This window comes from Marmota marmota, unplaced genomic scaffold, assembly GCF_001458135.2.
Source record: "Marmota marmota marmota unplaced genomic scaffold, marMar, whole genome shotgun sequence".
NCBI classification, from domain to species: Eukaryota; Metazoa; Chordata; class Mammalia; order Rodentia; family Sciuridae; genus Marmota; species Marmota marmota.
This window is the reverse complement of record NW_026000026.1, coordinates 31,130,908-31,150,707: the sequence shown is the minus strand read 5'-3', so window position 1 is coordinate 31,150,707 and position 19,800 is coordinate 31,130,908. Positions and strand designations below refer to the sequence as shown.

Genomic DNA, 19,800 nt, shown 5'->3' with positions numbered 1-19,800 from the left:
GATTAAGAATACAATTAAGCCAGGCATGGTGATTGAAGCCTGTAATCTCAGCAGCTTGGGAGGCTGAGGCAGGAGGATCACAAGTTCAAAGCAAGCCTCAGCAATTTAGTGGGGCCTTAAGCAACTTGATGTGGCTTAGTAGTTAAGCACCACAGGGTTCAATCCCTGGTACGGAAAAAAAAAAAAAAAAAGAATCAATCGTAGAATAGAACTTAATAACTGAATGAACAGAGAGGTTAAAGAGAAACTGAGTTAATGAGGAGAGACAATTTCAGTGGCTGGTTTTATTATCAACTGAATTAGGTTCAGGCTGGGAGGATGCAGTGGTCCAATTGAGGAATATTACACTGCTATTAAAAATGATAATCAGGGCCTGGGGAAGTAGCTCTAGGGCAGAACATTCACCTAGCATGAGGCCTGAGTTCAGTCCCCAACACGGGACATGGGGCAGGGCTTTTAATCAGTACTTAAAAGATCTCAAAGACATGTTTGAATAAAAGAAGCAATTTCAGAATAATGTGAGCTGCCGTGACACGTGACTAAATCAGTCAGGGTGACTCCAGGTGAACTGGGCTGGCACGAAATAATCACACAGACAAACAAAATACCTTTTTCTTTGGGTTCAATGATAGTTCCTCAGCCACAGCACCCACAAGAGGGGCAAGACAGGCAAGGAAAAAAAAAAGGGAGGAGCAGGTTCTGAGCTCTTTTATTGAGGGGAAGACACTTTAAGTTCCACCCCAAATAAGGCACGGGGTCAGGTTTCTGAGGGTTGAGTCTAGCTTTGGGATGTCTTTAGGTCAGCAGATTGACTGACATCTTGGAAGGCCACGCCCATCTCACTGGGTAACGCCCACTCCAGAGCTGCAACTGTCCGTGCGGAGCAGGGGCAAACCCACATGCATTGCATGTACCCCTTTACTCCAGACTTAAAGAGGTGCTTAGCTCCTGTTCAGGGCAGCCCCAACAGTGAGCAGCATAATAAGAGTACTTGACATTTACTGAGTGCTTGTTAAATTCCAGCCATAGTCCTAAGAGCTTCATCTGCAATAAACCTACAAGGCAAGTAATCCTATTATTACTCTCATTTACAGCCAGACTTAGAAACAGCTACACTAGGATGAGCACTGCTTGCAGGTACAGCCCCAATGCTGTAGCCTAAACTCCACATGACAGCAAAGACAGGAAGCATACAGAAACAAATCAACACTGAAACCTGGGGAGATCCTTCTTGTTTGCGGACACCCGGTCACCCAGTCATGTGCTGTTGTGGACATGCCTTCACTCAGAGAGGGAGCCAACATATCAGCTGATTTCTCCTGAACCCAGTGGAATGATCAAGGTTCCCAAAGAAGCCAGAACGTCCTGTCTATTCACACGTGCTGTATTAGTCAACCAACTCTGAAGTTTCAGCAAACACCTCTGCGACAGGCACCTTTGGCTCCCGCTTCTCCTCCTAACACTCTGCTCTGTAGACTTCCAGAAAGGCACAAACAGGTCACTGAATGATACTGGCATATCCTGCCTGCTTTCAAAGGTGCTTTGAGTAGACAATCAGTGACTTGAAAAATTGTGCTCTATATGTGTAATATGAAATGAATTGCATTCTGCCATCGTGTATAACAAATTAGAATAATTTAATTAAAAAATGACAAAAATATAACCAAAAGTTTTAAAAAAAAAAGTTGCCTTGAGTAAACCATCAACTGAGAGTGTGATGAAATAAAAGGAATCAGCCAGGCATAGTGGCACATGCCTACAATCCCAGTGACTCTGGGGGGAGGGGATGGGCTGAGGCAGGAGGACAGCAAGTTCAAGGTCAGCCTCAGCAATTTAGCAAAATCCTTCCCAATTTAGCAAGACCCTATCTCAAAGTAAAAATAAAAGTAGCTTGGTGGTAAAGCACCCCTGAGCCAAAAAGTAAAGAGAAAGAAAAGGAATCCTTTCTGCAACAATTAGCACAGTGATATCTATTCTTTGCTTTTAGAAACGCTTACATTAAAAGCCAAATATAGCCAAGCACAGTGGCATATAATATATATAATATAACCACTTGTAATCCCAGCAGTTCAGGGAGGCTGAGACAGGAGGATCACAAATTCAGATCTAGCCTCAGCAACAGTGAAGCACTAAGCTGCTCAGTGAGACCCAGTCTCTAAATAAAACACAAAATAGGGCTGGGGATGTGGTTCAGTGATTAAGTGCCTCTGATTCAATACTTGGTACCCACCCCCCACCGCCGAAAAAGCCAAATAAAAACAAACTGGCACTGGCCCCCCAAAAGAGGAGGAAAAGTCTGCTGAAAGGTAAATACTTTTAAATGCAAAAAAGGTATCTGTGCATCTTCTTCTTCTAAATATATTATTTGGGAAGCAGTGTATATGTACAGGAAAAAGCAAGCAGTGAGACAGATGAGCCCCTTCCTGTAATCTGAAACAGCCTGATAACAAGAAGGATACAATGATTATCCTTGGACCAAAACTTTTTCCCCCCAGGGCTGGGTATCAAATCCAGGGCCTTGCTACCATTGTTAGCTCAATGTTCTACCATTGAGCTAATCCCCAGCTCAGCCCTTTCTCACCCAAATCTTTTGATATGGTTCAACTTCTCCCAGCAGGAATACTTATCTTTCACTCTTAAAACTTCCCACCAGGCACAGTGGCACCCACCTGTAATCCCAGCAAGGCAGGAGGATCTTGAGTTCAAAGCCAGCCTCAGCAACTTAGTGAGGCCCTAGGCAACTCAGTGAGACCCTGTCTCTAAATAAAATATATTAAAAAAAAAAAAAAAGGCTGGGGATGTGGCTCAGTGGTTAAGAGCCTCTGGGTTCAATACCCAGTACCATGAAAAGAAAAAAAAAAAAAAAACTTCCCTAATTACACAATCTAAATAAATATTATTTTTCAATACTAAAAGTCTATTTTGTCCTGGAGTGGGGCATAAGAAGTCCCTAATTACATAAAAGCCTATTTACCAGAAGAAAGCAGCCACTATTCTATTACTTTATAGATCCTTACAACCTACAAACACAAGTCCATAAGGTCCACATACAAGAAGTGTTTTAACTTGACTTACATTTTTTTTCAATTAAGTCACTTCCCTCCCAATATTTTTAGGTACTGGGGAACCCAAGGATGCCTTCCACTGAGCTACATCCCCACCATTATTTTGTTGTTGGTGTTGGTGTTGGTACTGGGAATTGAACCCAGGGGCACTTAACCGCTGAATCACATCCCTAGCCCTTTTTATCATTTTGAGACAGGTCCTAAGCTAAATTGCTTAGGGTCTCCCTAAATTGCTGAAGCTGTCTTGAACTCGTGATCCTCCTGTTTCAGCTTTCTGAGCCACTAGGATTACAGCCTATGCCACCTCATCCAGCCACTCCTAATATTTTGCATGAAAATTTTCAAACTTAAAGAATAGTGGGAAGGGATGGGGATATGACTCAGTGGTAGAGTATTTGCTTAGCAACAAGACCCTGAGTATTTCAATCCCCAGGAACACACATGCACACAAAGTAGAAAGAATTATACAATGAACAACCACCACAAAGCAACCACCTAAATTCCCTCATATTTTATTATAATTTATTTCATAACTACCCATCTTTTCAACTCTATTCATTCATTAATCCATCTTATTTTAATAGATATTTTCATTGAATCTTAAAATAATGGAATTTGAGCTGGCATGTAATATGATCAATTTGAATTTTCTTTTTTTTAAATTTTATTTTATTTTATTTTATTTATTTTTGAGAGAGAGAGAGAGAGAGAGAGAATTTTTATTATTATTATTATTATTTTTTTTTAGTTTTTGGCAGACACAACATCTTTGTTTGTGTGGTGCTGAGGATCAAACCTGGGCCACACACATGCCAGGCGAGTGAGCTACCGCTTGAGCCACATCTCCAGCCCACAAATTTGAATTTTCAAATGCTCACTCTTAGCTGAATGAAACACAAACTGAAAGATCCTAAACATCCCTGGAGTTTAAGAGTCAGGCTCAAGCCCTCTTTGTCACTATTTAACTGTGTCACCTGTGGCAACTTCTCCTCAGTTTGCTCATTTAAAGTATTATTATCATAGATAATATGGTCATATTTGTTAATCTTCTCTCTCTCTCTCTCTCTCTCTATATATATATATATATATATAGTTAGTTAGTTATATACCTACATATACATATATAGATAGAAAGATATATACACATATATATGTACTGATAGATACATATATAGATAGATACATATATAAATATAGATACATATGGGGAAAGAGAAAGTTAACAAATGCGACTATATTATGTGTGATGATAATAATACCTTATTGTTATTATCATATATGGGGGGAAGGGAGGGAGAAAGATAAAGTAAATAGAGCAAATGTAGACAATTAGCAAATTTGGAAAATGTTGTTTGGGAATTCCTTGAAAATTTTATTTTTCTTTTGTAGTGCTGAAAGTGAACCCAGAGCCTCACACAGCTAGGCAAGCACTCTACCTCTGAACTATGCCCCCAGGCATAGTTAAGGTATAAAAGTGTGTGTGTGTGTATGTATGTATGTATGTGTGTGTATGTGTGTGTGTATGTGTGTGTGTGTGTGTGTGTATATATATATATATATGTAAAGTTGTTGTTGGATGTGGTAGCACACATCTGTAATACCAGCAACTCAGGAAGCTGAGGCAGGAGAATGGCAAGTTCAAAGTCTCTCTCTTGGTTGTTCTCCCACCTTGTTGCCTGTTCCTATTCTCCAAAGCTCTCTCCTTTCCTTTCCTCCTCTGGGACAGTAATGACCATGAGTAAATGTCTCTCTAGCACAATCCTCCTTGCATGTCCGTCCCCCTCTCCTTCCCTGCTTCAGGCATAATGGCTTTCCTTCAGGTTCTCCCATACATCCTGCTTCTTCCCCCTACACTTGCCCTCCTTCCATCAGGAGTGCATCTTCCTCTCCTGTATTATGCTTCTAAAAACTGGAAGAGAGCCAGGAATAGTGCCACAGGACTGTAATTCCAGCAACTTGGGAGCCTAGGCAGCAGGATCATAAATTCAAGGGCCAGCCTAGGCAACTTAGGGAGACCCTGTTTCAAGAAAAAGATTAGGGATGGGGATATAGCACAGCTGTATAGTGCCCCTGAGTTCAATTCCAAGTACTGAATGAATACATAAATAAATAAGACCAAAAGAGGGAATATTTTCTCTTCCCCTCCCCCTCAATATTGGGGTTTGAACCCAGGGTCCTTTACCACTGAGAGACACCCAGCCTTCTTCATTTTTTGAGTCAAGAGTTTTGCTGAGGGCTGGGGATGTGGCTCAAGCGGTAGCGCGCTCTCCTGGCATGCGTGCAGCCCGGGTTCGATCCTCAGCACCACATACAAAGATGTTGTGTCTGCTGAAAACTAAAAAATAAATATTAAAATTCTCTCTCTCTCTCTCTCTCTAAAAAAAAAAAGAGTTTTGCTGAGTTGCCCAGACTGGCCTAGAAATGGAGATTCTCCTACCTCAGCATCCCAAGTAGCTGGGATTACAATGATATAGTCAAGGGCTCTATGCATTCAGAATTACACTGACATCAAAAGTAGAAAAAAAGACATCATAAGAAAACTACCAATGAGAATTCACACGCCATTTGAATCAAATGTATGATATGTCAAGATCATTGTATTGTCTCGAGCAACTAATAAAAAATAAAAATTAAAAAAAAAAGAAAACTACCAACTGATATTATGAACAACAGCACAAAAATTCTCCATAGAATACTAGCAAACCAAATCTAGCAAAATATAAAAAGAATTACACTCCGGGGGCTGGGGGTATAATTCAGTGGTTGAGTTGTACTTAGCAGGCACAAGGCCCTGGATTTAATAATCACCACCTCAAAAGAAAAGAAAAATAGAAAGGATTATTTATTTATTTATTCCACAACTAAGTGGAATCCTAGAAACTCAAAATTGTTTTCATATCTGAAAATCAATGTAATACACTATATTCGAAGAATAAGGTATAAAACCAACACACACACACACACACACACACACACACACACACAAACTTTCAACAAAGTCAAACACCCTTTCCTTATCAAAGCCCTCAAAAAACTAGGCATAGAAGGGAACCCCCTCAGCCTTATAAATGATGTTCTTGAAAACACATAGCTAACATACTACTTTATGGTAAAAGACTAAATTGTGTCCCTCTAAGAGCAAGAACATGATAAGGGTGTCTGCTCTCATCATTTCTATTCAACAGAGAACTAGAAGCTTAAACCTGGACAATCAAACAAAAAAAATAAAATATAAGGCATTCAGATTGCAAAGTGAGCAGCAAAACTCTTATCAGTAAAAGACATAATCTTATGTATAGAAAACCCTAAGGAATCTGCTTTTTATAAAAACTAGAATTAAATAAAGTTACAGGATACAAGATCAATATAGAAAAATCATTTGCATTTATATACATTAGCAATAAACATCTGAAAAGAGCACATTTCCACTTATAATAGTATGAAAAGAAAAAATAAAAACATATTAAATTAGTATAAAAAGAAAAAATAGAAACATATTAAATAAGTGTAAGGCACATACATTAAAACCTATATTTTAAATGTTGAAAGAAATTAAATAATTGAAGAAAGGGAAAGACATACCATGTTCATGGACCAGAACACTTAATATTTAAAGATCAAAAGACTTAATATTTTAATATTACCCAACTGACCTAAAAATCAGCACAACTTCTATCAATATTCCAGCTGGCTATTTTGCAAACATTGACAAAATTGTTCGAAAATTCATATGAAAATGCAAGGAATTCAGAATAGCCAAAACAATCTTGAAAAGGAAAAACAAAGTTGGAAGACTCATATTTTCTGATTTCGAAACTTACTAAAAATATATATTAGTCAAGGGTGTGTAGTACTAGCAGAAGGACAGACATACAGATCAATGGAACAGAACTGCAAGATCAAGAGTGAAACCATACATTTATCGGCAATAGATGACACAATGTGAAAAACAGGTTAGCAGTTCCTCAAGAGGTTAAGCATAGATTTACACTTTGATCTGGCGAATGCCTAGGTATGTGCTCCAGAGAAAAACATATATCCACATAAGAACTTTTCACAGATGTTATAGCAACTTCATTATGGCCCCAAAATGTTACCCAGACATCCATCAAATGATTAACAGAAAAAATGATATGTGCATACAATGGAATATTGTTGAGCAATAAAGAAATTTAGTTTTGATACAAGCTACACGGACAAGCTTTGAAAACATACGTACTCACATATATGATTCCACTTATATTAATTAGAAAAGTATGAAGTACACCAGTAATTGCCTAGCTCTGGGGGTTAACGGTAAATGAAGAATGATGCTACTGGGTGCAGAAATGCACTATAGTCCTGCGGATACAGAGTTTTTGGAGTGATGAAACTATTCTAAAAGTAGCTTGTAATAATGGCTGCAAAAGGCTGTAAACGCACAAAACCCAATTAATCTTACACTGTAAGTGAGCAAATTTTACAGTATGTGAAATTTCTTAAGAAAACCTTTTTTTTTTTTTTAAATCAGAAGAACCGAAAATCATCCATCCCGGAGGCCTGTACATTTCGAGAACTCCCAAAGCCCAGGCAGCCACAGAGTGCCTAGCCTTGAGGCGGAGGAGCGAGGGGGCGGGGAAGAAATGGTAATGGCCTACGGAAATCGTCACAGCTGTCCAATTGTGAAATTGGAATGCTCGAACACGTGGCTGAGGCTGCTGGGCCCCTTTCCTGCGCCCTTCCCAAAGCGCAACAAATTTGATGAAGAAAAGTGGCGCAAAAGAAATCAGCGAGGCGCGAGTTGCACTCACCGCCCCTCCACAGCCAGAGCCCGGATCCGGAAGTGGCGGCACCATCTTTGTTACGGGAAAACCAAGGCGTGAAAGGAGGTTACTGGAACCATGCTTGCTATGGGCAGGCGAGGGCAATAGAAGGGAGCGCGGCCATCTTAACTGAGGGCATTTTCCGAGGTAAGCAGATCACAGCACTTTGGTGATTTGGAGAGGACGCTTATTTTTAAGTATGCTTGGTAGATACCAGGGGAACGGAAAAAATATTTAAAGTCTTTAAAAAGTTAAATTCCTCGGCTCCGGAGGCAGAGATAGGAGGATCGGCAGCCTCAGCAACAGCAATGCGCTAAGCAACTCAGTGAAACTCTCTCTCCAAATAAAATACAGAATAAGGCTGGGGATGTGCCTCAGTGTTTGAGTGCCCCTGAGTTCAATCCCGGTACCCACGCACCGCCCCCCCCCCCCAAAAAAAAGAGTTAAATTCTTACTATTAAAAAAATTTTAAACTAGAAGTTAAATAAAGAGTAGGAAAATATTTTAATACATTAATTCATGCAGACAGCTGGACACAACTGCCAGAATTGTAGGACCATATCAAAAGAGATCAGAAAAGGGACTGTAAAAGACAAAATGACAACAAAGTCTAATCAGTGTTCTGAAGAGCTAAGCAGAGGAGGTTGGCTTTACAAACAGAAAAGGACTGAAGAAAGCAGAAAGAACAAAAAACGAATTGTCGGGTTCAGAGTTACTTTTATCTTTGGGCTAAAACAAGACAGCCCGGTGAAGTGGTACACACAAGTAACCCCAGTAGCTGGAGAGGCTGAAGCAGGAACATCAAAAGTTCAAAGCCAGCTTCAGCAACTAGGGAGGCCCTAAGCAACTTAGTGAGGCCATGTCTCAATAAATAAATAAATAAATAAATAAATAAATTTATATATCTATATGAGCTGGGGCTATAGCTCAGTGACAAAGCGTTCCTGGATTCAATCCCCAGTACCAAAACAAAACAGAAGACTTCCTTATTACCCTGACAGTCTGACTAGAACTTCCAGTTTAGGGAAAATTGACTTCCAAGTTTTCAAGTTGGTTTATGTGGCACTTAGCACAGGTGATACCGTTCTGATTTAGTTTGGCCTGCTGGGGCCCACTACAGAGTCCAGTCCAAATTAAAGGCCTTACATAAACTTTAACAAGAGTGACAGCAATTTTTCTATTTTAGTATCTTCTTGAGCTAATCCTAAATACTCATAGCCTCCCAGAGATGTCTACAATTGGGATAAGACCCCACAAATTAGGAGTCCTGAATTTAAGATGAATATTTTTAAACAACCCTGGCTGGGGTTTGGCCAACCACATGCCAGCTGCCATGAAGATACACAGGAGATATTCCCATCACTATCTCCCAACCCTCCACCTATACAATGACTGGGTTTGGGGGATTTTGTTGTTGTTTTCTGGTTAAATACTCCATGTTTGCCCTCTCTTATCTTTCTCTCATACAACTTTCCTCCCTTAGAAACATTCCTCTCTTCTTTGGTCTTTTTCATACATCTCAACTTTAGAAAATTCTACCTCCTGGAACTTTCTCTGATTTGTCAAACAGGAGTTAGTTGTCCATGTTGCTCTACTTATCCTGATTATTCTATATTCCTTTGCCCTTTCCACTTTCCCTGCCAAACTGTACCTGTCTCAGGGGCAAAGATCAGGTCTATCTTGTACTCCAAATCCCAGCTCAATGACTCACATATAACTGCTCAGAAATTGCAGTTGCATGGATGAATGAATAGATCTCACCCAGGCATTTTCCATACACACCCTACTCAACCATTATACCTTCCCAGAACTCTCAAAGACATGATTTGTTCATAACCTTGTTAACAGTGAAACAAACCTTGAAGCCTTTTTGCCATTGTCACCTGTACTGGAGGGAAAAAACTGTGTCTAACTGAACTCTCAGGTATTCTCTGGTGGTTTTTCCATAATGGGGCTTGTCTTTCCGATGAGCTTCTGGGAACATGTTTCTTAGTCTAGAGTGACTTTCCTTGCCATATAGCACACCTCTGACCATCCTCTCTCACTGATTTCAGTACACAAAAAATGAAAACTAATTGAAGTAATTATGGAAACAAAATATTAACTCTGCAGAGAGAGCAAAATCGAGTTTGTTGCATTCCAAATGTAAATTATAAATCATTTTGGATTCCCTGCTCTTTTGTCATTGATTATATAAAGGTTGTAAAAGTGAGTTATGTCACAATTTTATGAAGCTCTTTATATTTCACGGTTGATTTTCTGCCATCAGCTAAGCCAGCTACTTCAAACAAATCTCTTTTCAGCATAAAGAAGTCATTTTAGTTGAAAAACCAAAATAGCTTTTTCAAAATAGGGTAAGGTTACTTGCAATTATCTTGTCACTCTTTGTCATGATGAACCTCGATCTATCTAATTGTTCTTTTACTTGAGAACTTGACTTTAAGAAATGAGAAAGGAAACAACAAAAGTTTGAGGGTTAGGGACTTGGGTTGTGGCTCAGCAGTAGAGTGCTCCCCTAGCATGTGTGAGGCCCTGGGTTCCATCCTCAGCACCACATAAAAATAAAAAGATAAAATAAATTTATTATGTTCAACTACAACTAAAAAACAAATACTTAAAAAAAAGTTCAAGGGTTAAAAAATTAATAAGCCTCAAGATATTTTATTACTTGTTCAATCATGCAGTACTCTAATGCCATAATTAATAAACTGACAATCAAAAGAAAAATATGGATGGGTGCAGTGGCACAGGCCTGAAATCGCAGCTACTGGAGACATGGAGGGAAAAGGATTGCAATTTTGAGGCCAGCCTCTCATCAACTTAACTTTGAGATCCGGTCCCAAATTAAAAAATAAAAAACGAAGAACCAGGGAAATAACTCAGTGATAGAATGCCCTTGAGTTCAATCCATAGTACCAAAAAAGAAAGAAAGAAAGAAAGGCCGAGGCAGGGGGCGAGAAAGGAAAGGACAGGCTAGCTGTCAGCTAGACTGTGAGCTTCCCCAGCTAGACTTGAAGGTCTACAAGGAAGTGTGGGTTTTATTTCCCAAGAAATTCCCAGCACTTGGATAATGTTTCAGTCAGTAACTTCTTGTATATTTACAAAGAACAAAAAGCTTCAACAGTAAAAACTAAAATCAATACTAACACAATGCTAGGCAAATAGTAAAGACTTTTAAAATCCTACTTGATGGACATTCCATGGTACTAGGAAGAAGACTTTCCTGGCAGCTCAAGTATTCAAGCATTTAATAAAGAGCACAACATTTCACTATATTAGGGGCAGACATGTCTGATCCAGTCCAGAGCCACCCTCAACTGTCTACACTCAACAGCAAAGCAGCAAATGCCCTGAATGTGGAGTCAGGAGTGGACTCAATATGGATTCAAGTGGTTGAGTTCTGCTCTCCTACCAACCAATTATATGACTAAGGCCATTTAACCTGTCTCTGAGCCTTGATTTTCTCATCTGCAAAAAGGGAACAATAAATGCTTTCCAGTGTTGGTATATGCTTATAATCACAGTGGTTCAGGAGGCTGAGACAAGAGAATTGCAAGTTCGAGGTCAGCCTCAGCAAGGATAAGGCGCTAAGCAAGCAACTCAGTGAGACCCTGTCTCTAAATAAAATACAAAATAGGGCTGGGGATGTGACTCAGTTGTTGAGTGCCTCTAAGTTCAATCCCCGGTACCAAAAAATTTAAAAAACTTTAAAAGTTCTATATTTATTTTGCTAGAGTATTTTTCTATAAGCCTATGTTACTTTTGTAATTCAAAACAATTATAATAATGCTAATGATAGCTAATCTTGGTAGAGTGCTCTAAACTGTACTAAGGGCACTAATTATGTGAATTTCCTTATTTAATCTTCATAACAATGCTGTGATATGCTACTATTGTTATATTGTTGCACAGATGAAGAAACTGAGGCACAGAGATTATAATAACTTGTGACAGAACTCATAAATAGCCAAACTAGATGAGAGATATAAACTGTAAAGATTCTATTATCCAAAAAGAATGATATATACTGCTACAGTTTAGATCCTGAATGTTCCGCAAAAGCTCAGATGATAAAGAATTTGATTCCAATGGGAAGTGATGGCTTGGGTGGGGGTGGGGCCAAAGCAGTGGCTTACTGTGTGCAAAATGGAACCATGAGCAGATATACCAGCCCAGTCAACCCAGCTCTTGAAGCCAGAATTAGAAAGGCAGTCAATATAGATAGGTAAATCAAGTCAGGTCAGATCAAGGAGGCCAATTTTGAGTGAGTCCTATAAGTTGGAGACTGTGCCTCTGAAACCCATGATCCAAAATAAACCTTTCCTCCTTATAAGCTGATTGTCTCATGTATTAATTCCTTCAGAGCCCTTCCTTCACTCTATCAAGAATCTCTCCCTGCTCCAACCTGTTGCCAAGGTAACCTGTTCCAGCTCCCTACAGGGAGCTGTAAGTTTGTTAATGTGTCCTGGGCTGCACCATCCTGCCCTTCCCCCTTCAGCCCACCTGTTTCCCACCTTTTGGACACCCCACTGAGCATTCCTGGGCCTAGTCACTTATGCAGGAGGGAGAAAGATAAAGAGAAGAGGGCAGGAGAACAAAGGAAGCCTAGGACATAGAAAAAGGGCAGAACACCTCGCTTCTTGGGATACCAGGATACCAGCTACGGCCCCCTTCTCCCTCCCGGGAGAAGTCTATGTTACCCCTTTTTAAATAAACCCTGCTTTATATGCTTGCCTCGGGCATGCTTCTCTAATGTTCAGACTTCAACATGTTTGAGGAAGCAGGACTTGTCACCGATAACCAGCAGTAACACTCTCTTCCCCCCCATCTGACCATGGTGCTACTGGCTATTGGCATGTTCTTTACCACCTGGCTCCTCATTTATGGTATTACCTCCACCAAGTACACGTGGGATAGCTACAAAGAGCTCCTCATCTCCTTGATGGCCTCAACCTTCAAGGGCAATGGAGTTCTCTTCCTTCTGCTCTGGGTCAGCATCTATATATGAACTCTCCAAGGTACCCACCAGGTAGCTTCGCCTAAATCCCTGTTTTTGTAAATTAATTTTTTCAAATATTTCTTTAGTTGTAGATGGCCACAATACCTTTATTTTATTTGTTTTTACTTTTAAGTGGTGCCGGGGATGGAACCCAGTACCTCACGCATGCTAGGCAAGCGCTCTACCACTGAGCCACAACCCCAGCCCCATGTAGATCAATGTTTTAACTATTGCTAGAAGTGTCCCATCTGCTGCTCACAATAAAGACAGATGTGTGACAAATATATATATATATATATATATATATATATATATATATATATATATATAGAGAGAGAGAGAGAGAGAGAGAGAGAGAGAGGTAATTTTTAGGAGGTGGGGCTTAGTGGAAGGAAGTTAGGTCATTGGGTGGGTGTACCCTTGAAAGAGACATTGGAACTCTGACCCTTCTTCTCTCTTTGTTTCCTAGGCTACTATAAGGTTAACAGAACTTTTCTGCCATGTGCTTCTGCCATGATATACAGTACCACCACAGACCCAAAAGCAACAGGGCCAAGCAACCATGGACTGAAACCTCTGAAACCCATGATCCAAAATAAACCTTTCCTCCTTATAAGCTGATTATCTCATGTATTTTGTCACTGTGATGGAAAGTTGATACGGTGAGAAATTCACAGATTTCAGGCACCTGCAAGAACCTGAAGTTGATAGCTTTAGCAAATAATTTAAAAGTAAGTTTGAGTCAGGTGTGATGGCACAAACCTGTAATCCCAGAGACTTGGGAGGCTGAGAGAGGAGGATGGTAAATTCAAGGCCAGCCCCAGAAATTGGCAAAACTTTCAGCAACTTAGAGAGACCCTGTCTCAAAAGGAAAAATTTTTAAAAAGATTGAAAATGTGGCTCAGTGGTGGTTCAATCCCCAGTACCAAAAACTAAAATAAAAGTAAGTTTTAATTGAAGAACAATTGAGTCAGACAATACTGAACTCATGAATTTTTAAAAATATTATTAAAATAGATACAGTAGGTCTGGTGATGTACCTCAGTGGGTAGAAGCATTTTTTTCCATGCACAAGGATCTGGGTTCCTAATACTTCAGGGAAAAAAAAAAAAGATATATCAGATAACCCTGTTCTGAATATCTGTGACCCAAATTCTGTGTGTGTGTGTGTGTGTATGTTTTCAGGCCTGAGGACCAAATCCAGGGTCTTGCACATGCTAGACAAGCACTCTGTCACTGGTTAAATCCCCAACCCCTTCTTTGTGAGGATTTTCGTGGGATGGGGACGGTACTAGGGATTGAACCCAGAGGTGCTTTAACCAGTGAACCACATCTCCAGCCCTTTTTATTTTAAGACAGAGTCTGACTAAGCTGCTTTGGTCTTCAACCAGTTGCTGAGCTTGGTCTTGAACTTGTGATCCTCCTGCCTCAGCCTCCTGAGCTGCTGGGATTACAGGCATTCACAACCAAGCCCAGCTCTCTGTGAGTTTTAGAAGCATCACTCATGTGTGCTATAAAACCCCCAATGTCAGATTGTCTCATTGCTAAAGTGGCTTGCTTAAAAGCCAACAGAGGGGAAAATCACTAATAAAAGGATAAATGAGGAGAAATGTGTAATTATGAATCTTACATGCCCCATGCTGATTGATGTAGAAAATAAACACGAAGACAACTCTTCCTTCCCATGGGCTTATTATCTTAAATTGGCTCCCTCCTTTGTTGTGGATGGCCATATAGACTCGGGAGAGAGGCAAAGTGCTAACCTCATGTCTGCAGTGGTACTTGGAGTGGGCAGCTCCCATGGCTTCAGATGTTCCTTCCTGTTCTATAAAATGGAGGTAATAAAAACTATCTCATCAAGTACTTGAAGGTAGAGACCTGCACATGAAGCATAGTCTTCCTAAGTCATCAAAGGCACTGCTCTTGCTACTCTCTTTTCTCTAAGAGAAGCAATGACATACTGTCTACTGATAGCATCTCTTATAAATACCCATTATCAATAAGTTCTTGCAGTTTCTAGCAGAAATCAATGAATTTCTCAGGAGCACAGCCAGCCAAATGTTTCTGGAGTTCCAAAAGGCAGAGCCAACCTCTCAAGAGAGTGTTAATAAAAATTACAGGAGGCCATTATTTTGGATTAAGCTCCTTTATTAAGCCCTAACAGACAAGGCTAAAAATTTAAATGGAGTCAACTCATGTTTAAGTTCCCATCATTAAGCTATAACTAAGCCGCTCATCTGGCCTTCCAAGAAATCAGGATTAGAGAGACAGAGCTAAATTTCCCCAGTGGACCAGTTTCAGTTGTCAAGATAATGAAGTTGCCTCTGCTTTAATCCTTACACCAAAAAAGTGACCTGATGTCAACCCATCAGTTATTTTCATATTGTTCTATCTCCCTTCCTACACCTTACAAGAAAAGTAAACCAGAGTTGAGCACTGACCTAGCATTTGTGAGGCCCTGGGTTCAATCCCTGACATTGCAGTAAAGAAAAAAAAAATTTATTTTTTAAACAACCAATCTGCTTTTTGCTCTCTGTTTCTATTTTTCTTCAGCTCTTTTTTGTCAATAAAATCAACCTCCTCTGCTTGGCTCATTGGAATACTTATTCTATTTTATGGAACATATTGTTGCCCAATTCTATAATTGAAAAAAAAGCCAATTAAGATCTCTGAACTGTTATGGTTTGGATGTGAGGTGTCCCCCAAAGGCTCACATGTGAGACAATGCAAGAAGGCTCAGAGGAGAAATGATTGGGTTGTGAGAGTCTTACCACAATCAGTGAATTCATCCTCAGATAGGGATTAACTGAGAGGTAACTGAAGTGTAGGGTGTGGCTGGAGGAGGTAGGCATTGGGGGGCGTGGCTATTAGGTATATATTTGTATTTGGTGAGTAGAGTCCCTCTCTCTGCTTTCTGATCATCACATGAGCTGTTTCCCTCTGTCACACTCTTCTGCCACTATGTTCTGCCTTACTTCGAGCCCCGAGGAATGGAGCTGGCCTTCTATGGACTAAGACCTCTGAAACCATGACCCTCAAATAAACTTTTCCTCCTCTTCCGTTGTTCTGGTTGGGTCATTTAATCACAGCAGCGAAAAAGCTGACTAAAACAGTGAACTAAATTGTTGTAATTTTGTTTTTTGAAAAGGGTGAAGTTTGAAGTCCGGCGCATACCTGTAATCCCAGGAGAAGCAAGAAGATCATTCAAAGTCAGTGTCAGCAACTTAGCAACTCAGCAGGACCCTGTCTCTAATGAAATATTTAAAAAGAGGTTGGGGATGTGGCTCAGTAGTTAAGCAACCCAGGGTTCAACCCACACTACCCCCCCCCTAAAAAAAGGGTGAAGTTCATGGCAATCTATCTGGTATTTTGAATAGCACAAGGTAGGTACTGCCTCAAATTATTTTTGTCACTGTGTGTATTGAAGTTTCACCATTAGAAATGCATTCCTCTGAATTCTGTAGAGTCCCCTTCAAAATGCAAAAGGTCTCACTTCAGCCCTATATGTGGGTAGTGAGTTCTAGATTGGGTTTAGACAATGGTGTTTCAAAAGCCCCATGAGACTTAGAGGGTGTCAGCCTCCCCAGACAGGAGACACAGACTATTTTGCTTAGGACAAACCCTGTAACTGAGGACTATCACACTTCTAGGTCATTATATGACCAAGGCCAAGCTGATGGTCTACTTTCCAACTGCATGAAAACCTCAACTCAGGCTGGGCTCCCTCTGATGTCACCTCCCTCCGCACACTGAAAAGCAGTTTCCCAGCAAACAGCCACCAGTCAAAGCAGACTCACTGACATAATTTCTCTCTTCTGGTTTGAGGCCCTGCAGACTCCTGGGGCTGGGCTCTGGCAGAGATTAGATGCTGACAAGCAAGAAACCTAGGGATTTTTCCTTCCTCTGCATCCCAAAGGACTGACTTATCTTTAATTACTATTATTAAATTGTCACTACAGATTTTCTAATCTTTTCCATAGAGAATGAGTCAGTATTCTGCTCTGATTAAGAATCCCAAACTGCGGTTTGTGGCTCAGTGGTAGAGCGCTTGTCTCACATGGATGGTCCCCGGCACCACATAAATAAATAAAATTGATAAAATAAGGGTATTGCGTCCGTCTACAACTAAGAGAGAGAGAGAGAGAGAGAGAGAGAGAATCCCAAGTTTTTAATGTGTTTTCCCTCTTGCAAAAGAACTAATTATATCCATATTCTTGCTCTTACCATGTACTGTACTGTCCGCTAAAATCTAACAACATAAAACTAAGAACTATTTCCACCAACTGTGAATGTGAAGAGGTTTTCATAACAGAAAACTATTAATGCATATGTAATCTACAGACTGAAGAAGTTCCAGTGGGTAGCTCAATGATAGAGCACATGCTCAGCTTGTGTGAGGCCCTAGGTTTAATCTCCAGCATGTACGTGCAAACACACACACATACACACACACACACAGGCAAGCCTGCGCTAGGCTGGGCACAATAGTGCACACCTGTAATCCCAGCAACCCAGGAGGCTAAGGCAGAAACATCACAAATTCAAGGCCAGCCTGGGCAACTTAGTGAGAACCGGTCTTAAGACAAATAAACAACAACAACAACAAATCTTCATGGGGTTGGGGTGTGGCAAAGAAGAAATTCACAAGCTGCTGATGTTTAGGTATCTGCCACATCCAGAGTCTGGAGGCAGACACTCCCACACCCGGCCTCTCCAGGGCTCATCTTAGAAATTAATAGCATTCGGACTTTGCACCCTGAACAAGGGGTTAGTAGCCCATCATGTTACAAAGAGCAGTGAATACATTCCCTGAATGAAGGTGACAAGATTAATATCACCAGCCTTCTCCTGGCAGTAACCTTCCTCTTAGAATCTTTTGGGTTTCTCTGCCTCTCTGTGTGTCTGACATTGCTCACCTGTTTTATATGAGAAATTTAATGAGTTGGACATAATATTTCTAACATAAATTCAAGTGCTTCTTGCTGGCCATTCCTTTCTTTCCTCCCTCCTGGTAGATCTACAGGAGGCAGGTTCCCATGACAGTAGTCCAAATAGAAGGCACTCCTTTTCCCAAGAAGACCATAAAAAAATCAAATTCAGTTCTCTGAGAAGAGCCAGAGAAAAATCACTCACGGGGCACAACGGCTCCTTTGTAAATTCGTTCTCTCACCAGGGTGTGCTCACTCAACAGGGACTTTGGCCAGCATAAGCTTCTCCCCTCCACCATGATTATCTCAGATTTCCCTCCTCTCCGTCTCAGTTGCTGACTTGCTTCCTAAAGCCATTAACCTCCTAATCCATTCAAATCCAGACCATGACCTCCTCCTTCCCTCCTTTATCTCAGAAGTAACAGACAGCCCCTTCTTGTCTTTCTTTGCCTGATCCTCTGCCCCAGCATGTTCACAGGACATTCACACTACTGGTCCTCCCTTCTGTTACCTTGCCAATTTCTCCCTCTCATCTGGTCCATGGATAGATAGATAAGCCACTGAATCTATAATACTTAAAATAGATTCAGGGCTGGGGATGTGGCTCAAGTGGTAGCGTGCTTGCCTGGCATGCATGAGACACTGGGTTTGATCCTCAGCACCGCATAAAAATAAAATAAAGGTATTGTGTCCACCTAAAACTAAAAAATATCTATTTAAAAAAAATAGATATAATGTGTGGTACACATACACAATGGAATATTACTCAGCCATAAAGAAGAATGAAATTATGGCATTTGCTGGTAAATAGATGGAACTGGAGATTTAGGAACTGGAGACTTATCATGCTAAGTAAAACAACCCAAACCCCAAAAAACAAAGGTCAAACGTTCTTTCTGATATGCAGATGCTGACTCACAATAGGTGCAGAGGTTCACTGGATTGGATAAGGAAGAGTGAGAAGAAGGGAGGTGGGGTGGGAATGGGAAAGAAAGTAGAAAGAATCCGATAGAACTTTCCTATGTTCATATACGAATACACCACCAGTGTAACTCCATATTGTGTACAACCACAAAAATGGGAAGTTATACTTCATGTATGTACGATAGATATGTCAAAATACATTCTATTGTCTTATATAACTAAAAAGAACAAATAAAAATTAGGGAGTAAAGTTTTAAAAATAGATACAATGCATTGCATCTATTGCCTTCAAGTTTGTTATTTTTCTTTTGTATTTTGGGACAGCCAGCACCCCACCAGAGCAGCCAGCAGCCCACCAGGGTCATTTCCTGCTCAGAAGATGATGAGCTACCTGACAAAATGAAAGTCTGAAAAATTTAGTAAAGAAATAAGAGACAGAGCCAGAGTTAGATTTAAAGGAAGTGAAGTGCCTGATAAATCCAGTCCACACAGAAGCTAGAACTGAATGGCTAGAAAATGGCTCTGATCCTTTATTTAAGGGAGACTATATCAAAGGCAGGGATGAGGTTTCAGCAGGTGGAATCTTGCTTCATGGTGTCTTGCAGTCAACAGGTTGATTGGCATCTTGGCAAGTCACACCCATCTCTGAGAGGCTGTGTGACTATGTGGCTCCAGCAGGTCACCCCAACTACTGTGCAGTGCTGAACTTGACAGAGCTTTGTACTGGGCAGTCTTGAACTAGCAGGAGCGCCACTGGGAATTCCCAGATATCAGACTTTCCTACCCAATGGCTTCAATGCCAATTGGGTTCGCGCACATTTCATGGGTGGCCTACATCACTTTTGACTTTGTTTATGGTGATTTTTGTTTGCTTGTTTATTGTATTTTTTGATATGCAAATCAATCTCCCTCCCTCCCTCCCTCCCTTCCTTCCTTCCTTCCTTCCCTGGTACAAGGGTTTAAACTCAGAGGTGCACACTCATTCTACTACTGAGTCACATCCCCAGGCATTTTTATTCCTTATTTTGAGACAGGGCCTCGATTAGTTGCCCAGGCTGGCCTCCAACTTGTGATCCTCCTAC

The 19,800-nt window shown here is 40.6% G+C and overlaps 2 protein-coding genes across 5 annotated transcripts in view; one reads left to right on the top strand and one right to left on the bottom strand.

Moving 5' to 3' along the window:
* Shld1 (shieldin complex subunit 1) overlaps window positions 1-7,943 on the bottom strand; it is a 90,757-nt gene extending 82,814 nt beyond the window's left edge. For 2 of the 4 annotated variants that reach the window (XR_007350512.1, XM_015482707.2), the window contains exon 1: window positions 7,055-7,338. Coding sequence is in view for 1 of the 4 variants with exons in the window: in XM_015482707.2 (XP_015338193.1) it covers window positions 7,055-7,110 (56 nt within the window). In the remaining 3 variants the exon portion in view is untranslated. Of the gene's footprint in view, window positions 1-5,247; window positions 5,334-7,054; window positions 7,339-7,855 lie in introns of those variants that run through there. The other 2 variants (XM_015482716.2, XM_048811285.1) reach the window with 2 other exon arrangements.
* Window positions 7,944-12,012: 4,069 nt separating this feature from the next.
* LOC107160459 (transmembrane protein 258-like) lies at window positions 12,013-12,875 on the top strand. Its single transcript, XM_015507153.2, has 2 exons — window positions 12,013-12,058; window positions 12,688-12,875. Exons 1-2 carry the CDS (start codon window positions 12,022-12,024, stop codon window positions 12,873-12,875), a joined length of 225 nt encoding a protein of 74 aa, XP_015362639.1. The 5' UTR covers window positions 12,013-12,021.
* The last annotated feature ends 6,925 nt before the right edge of the window (window positions 12,876-19,800 follow it).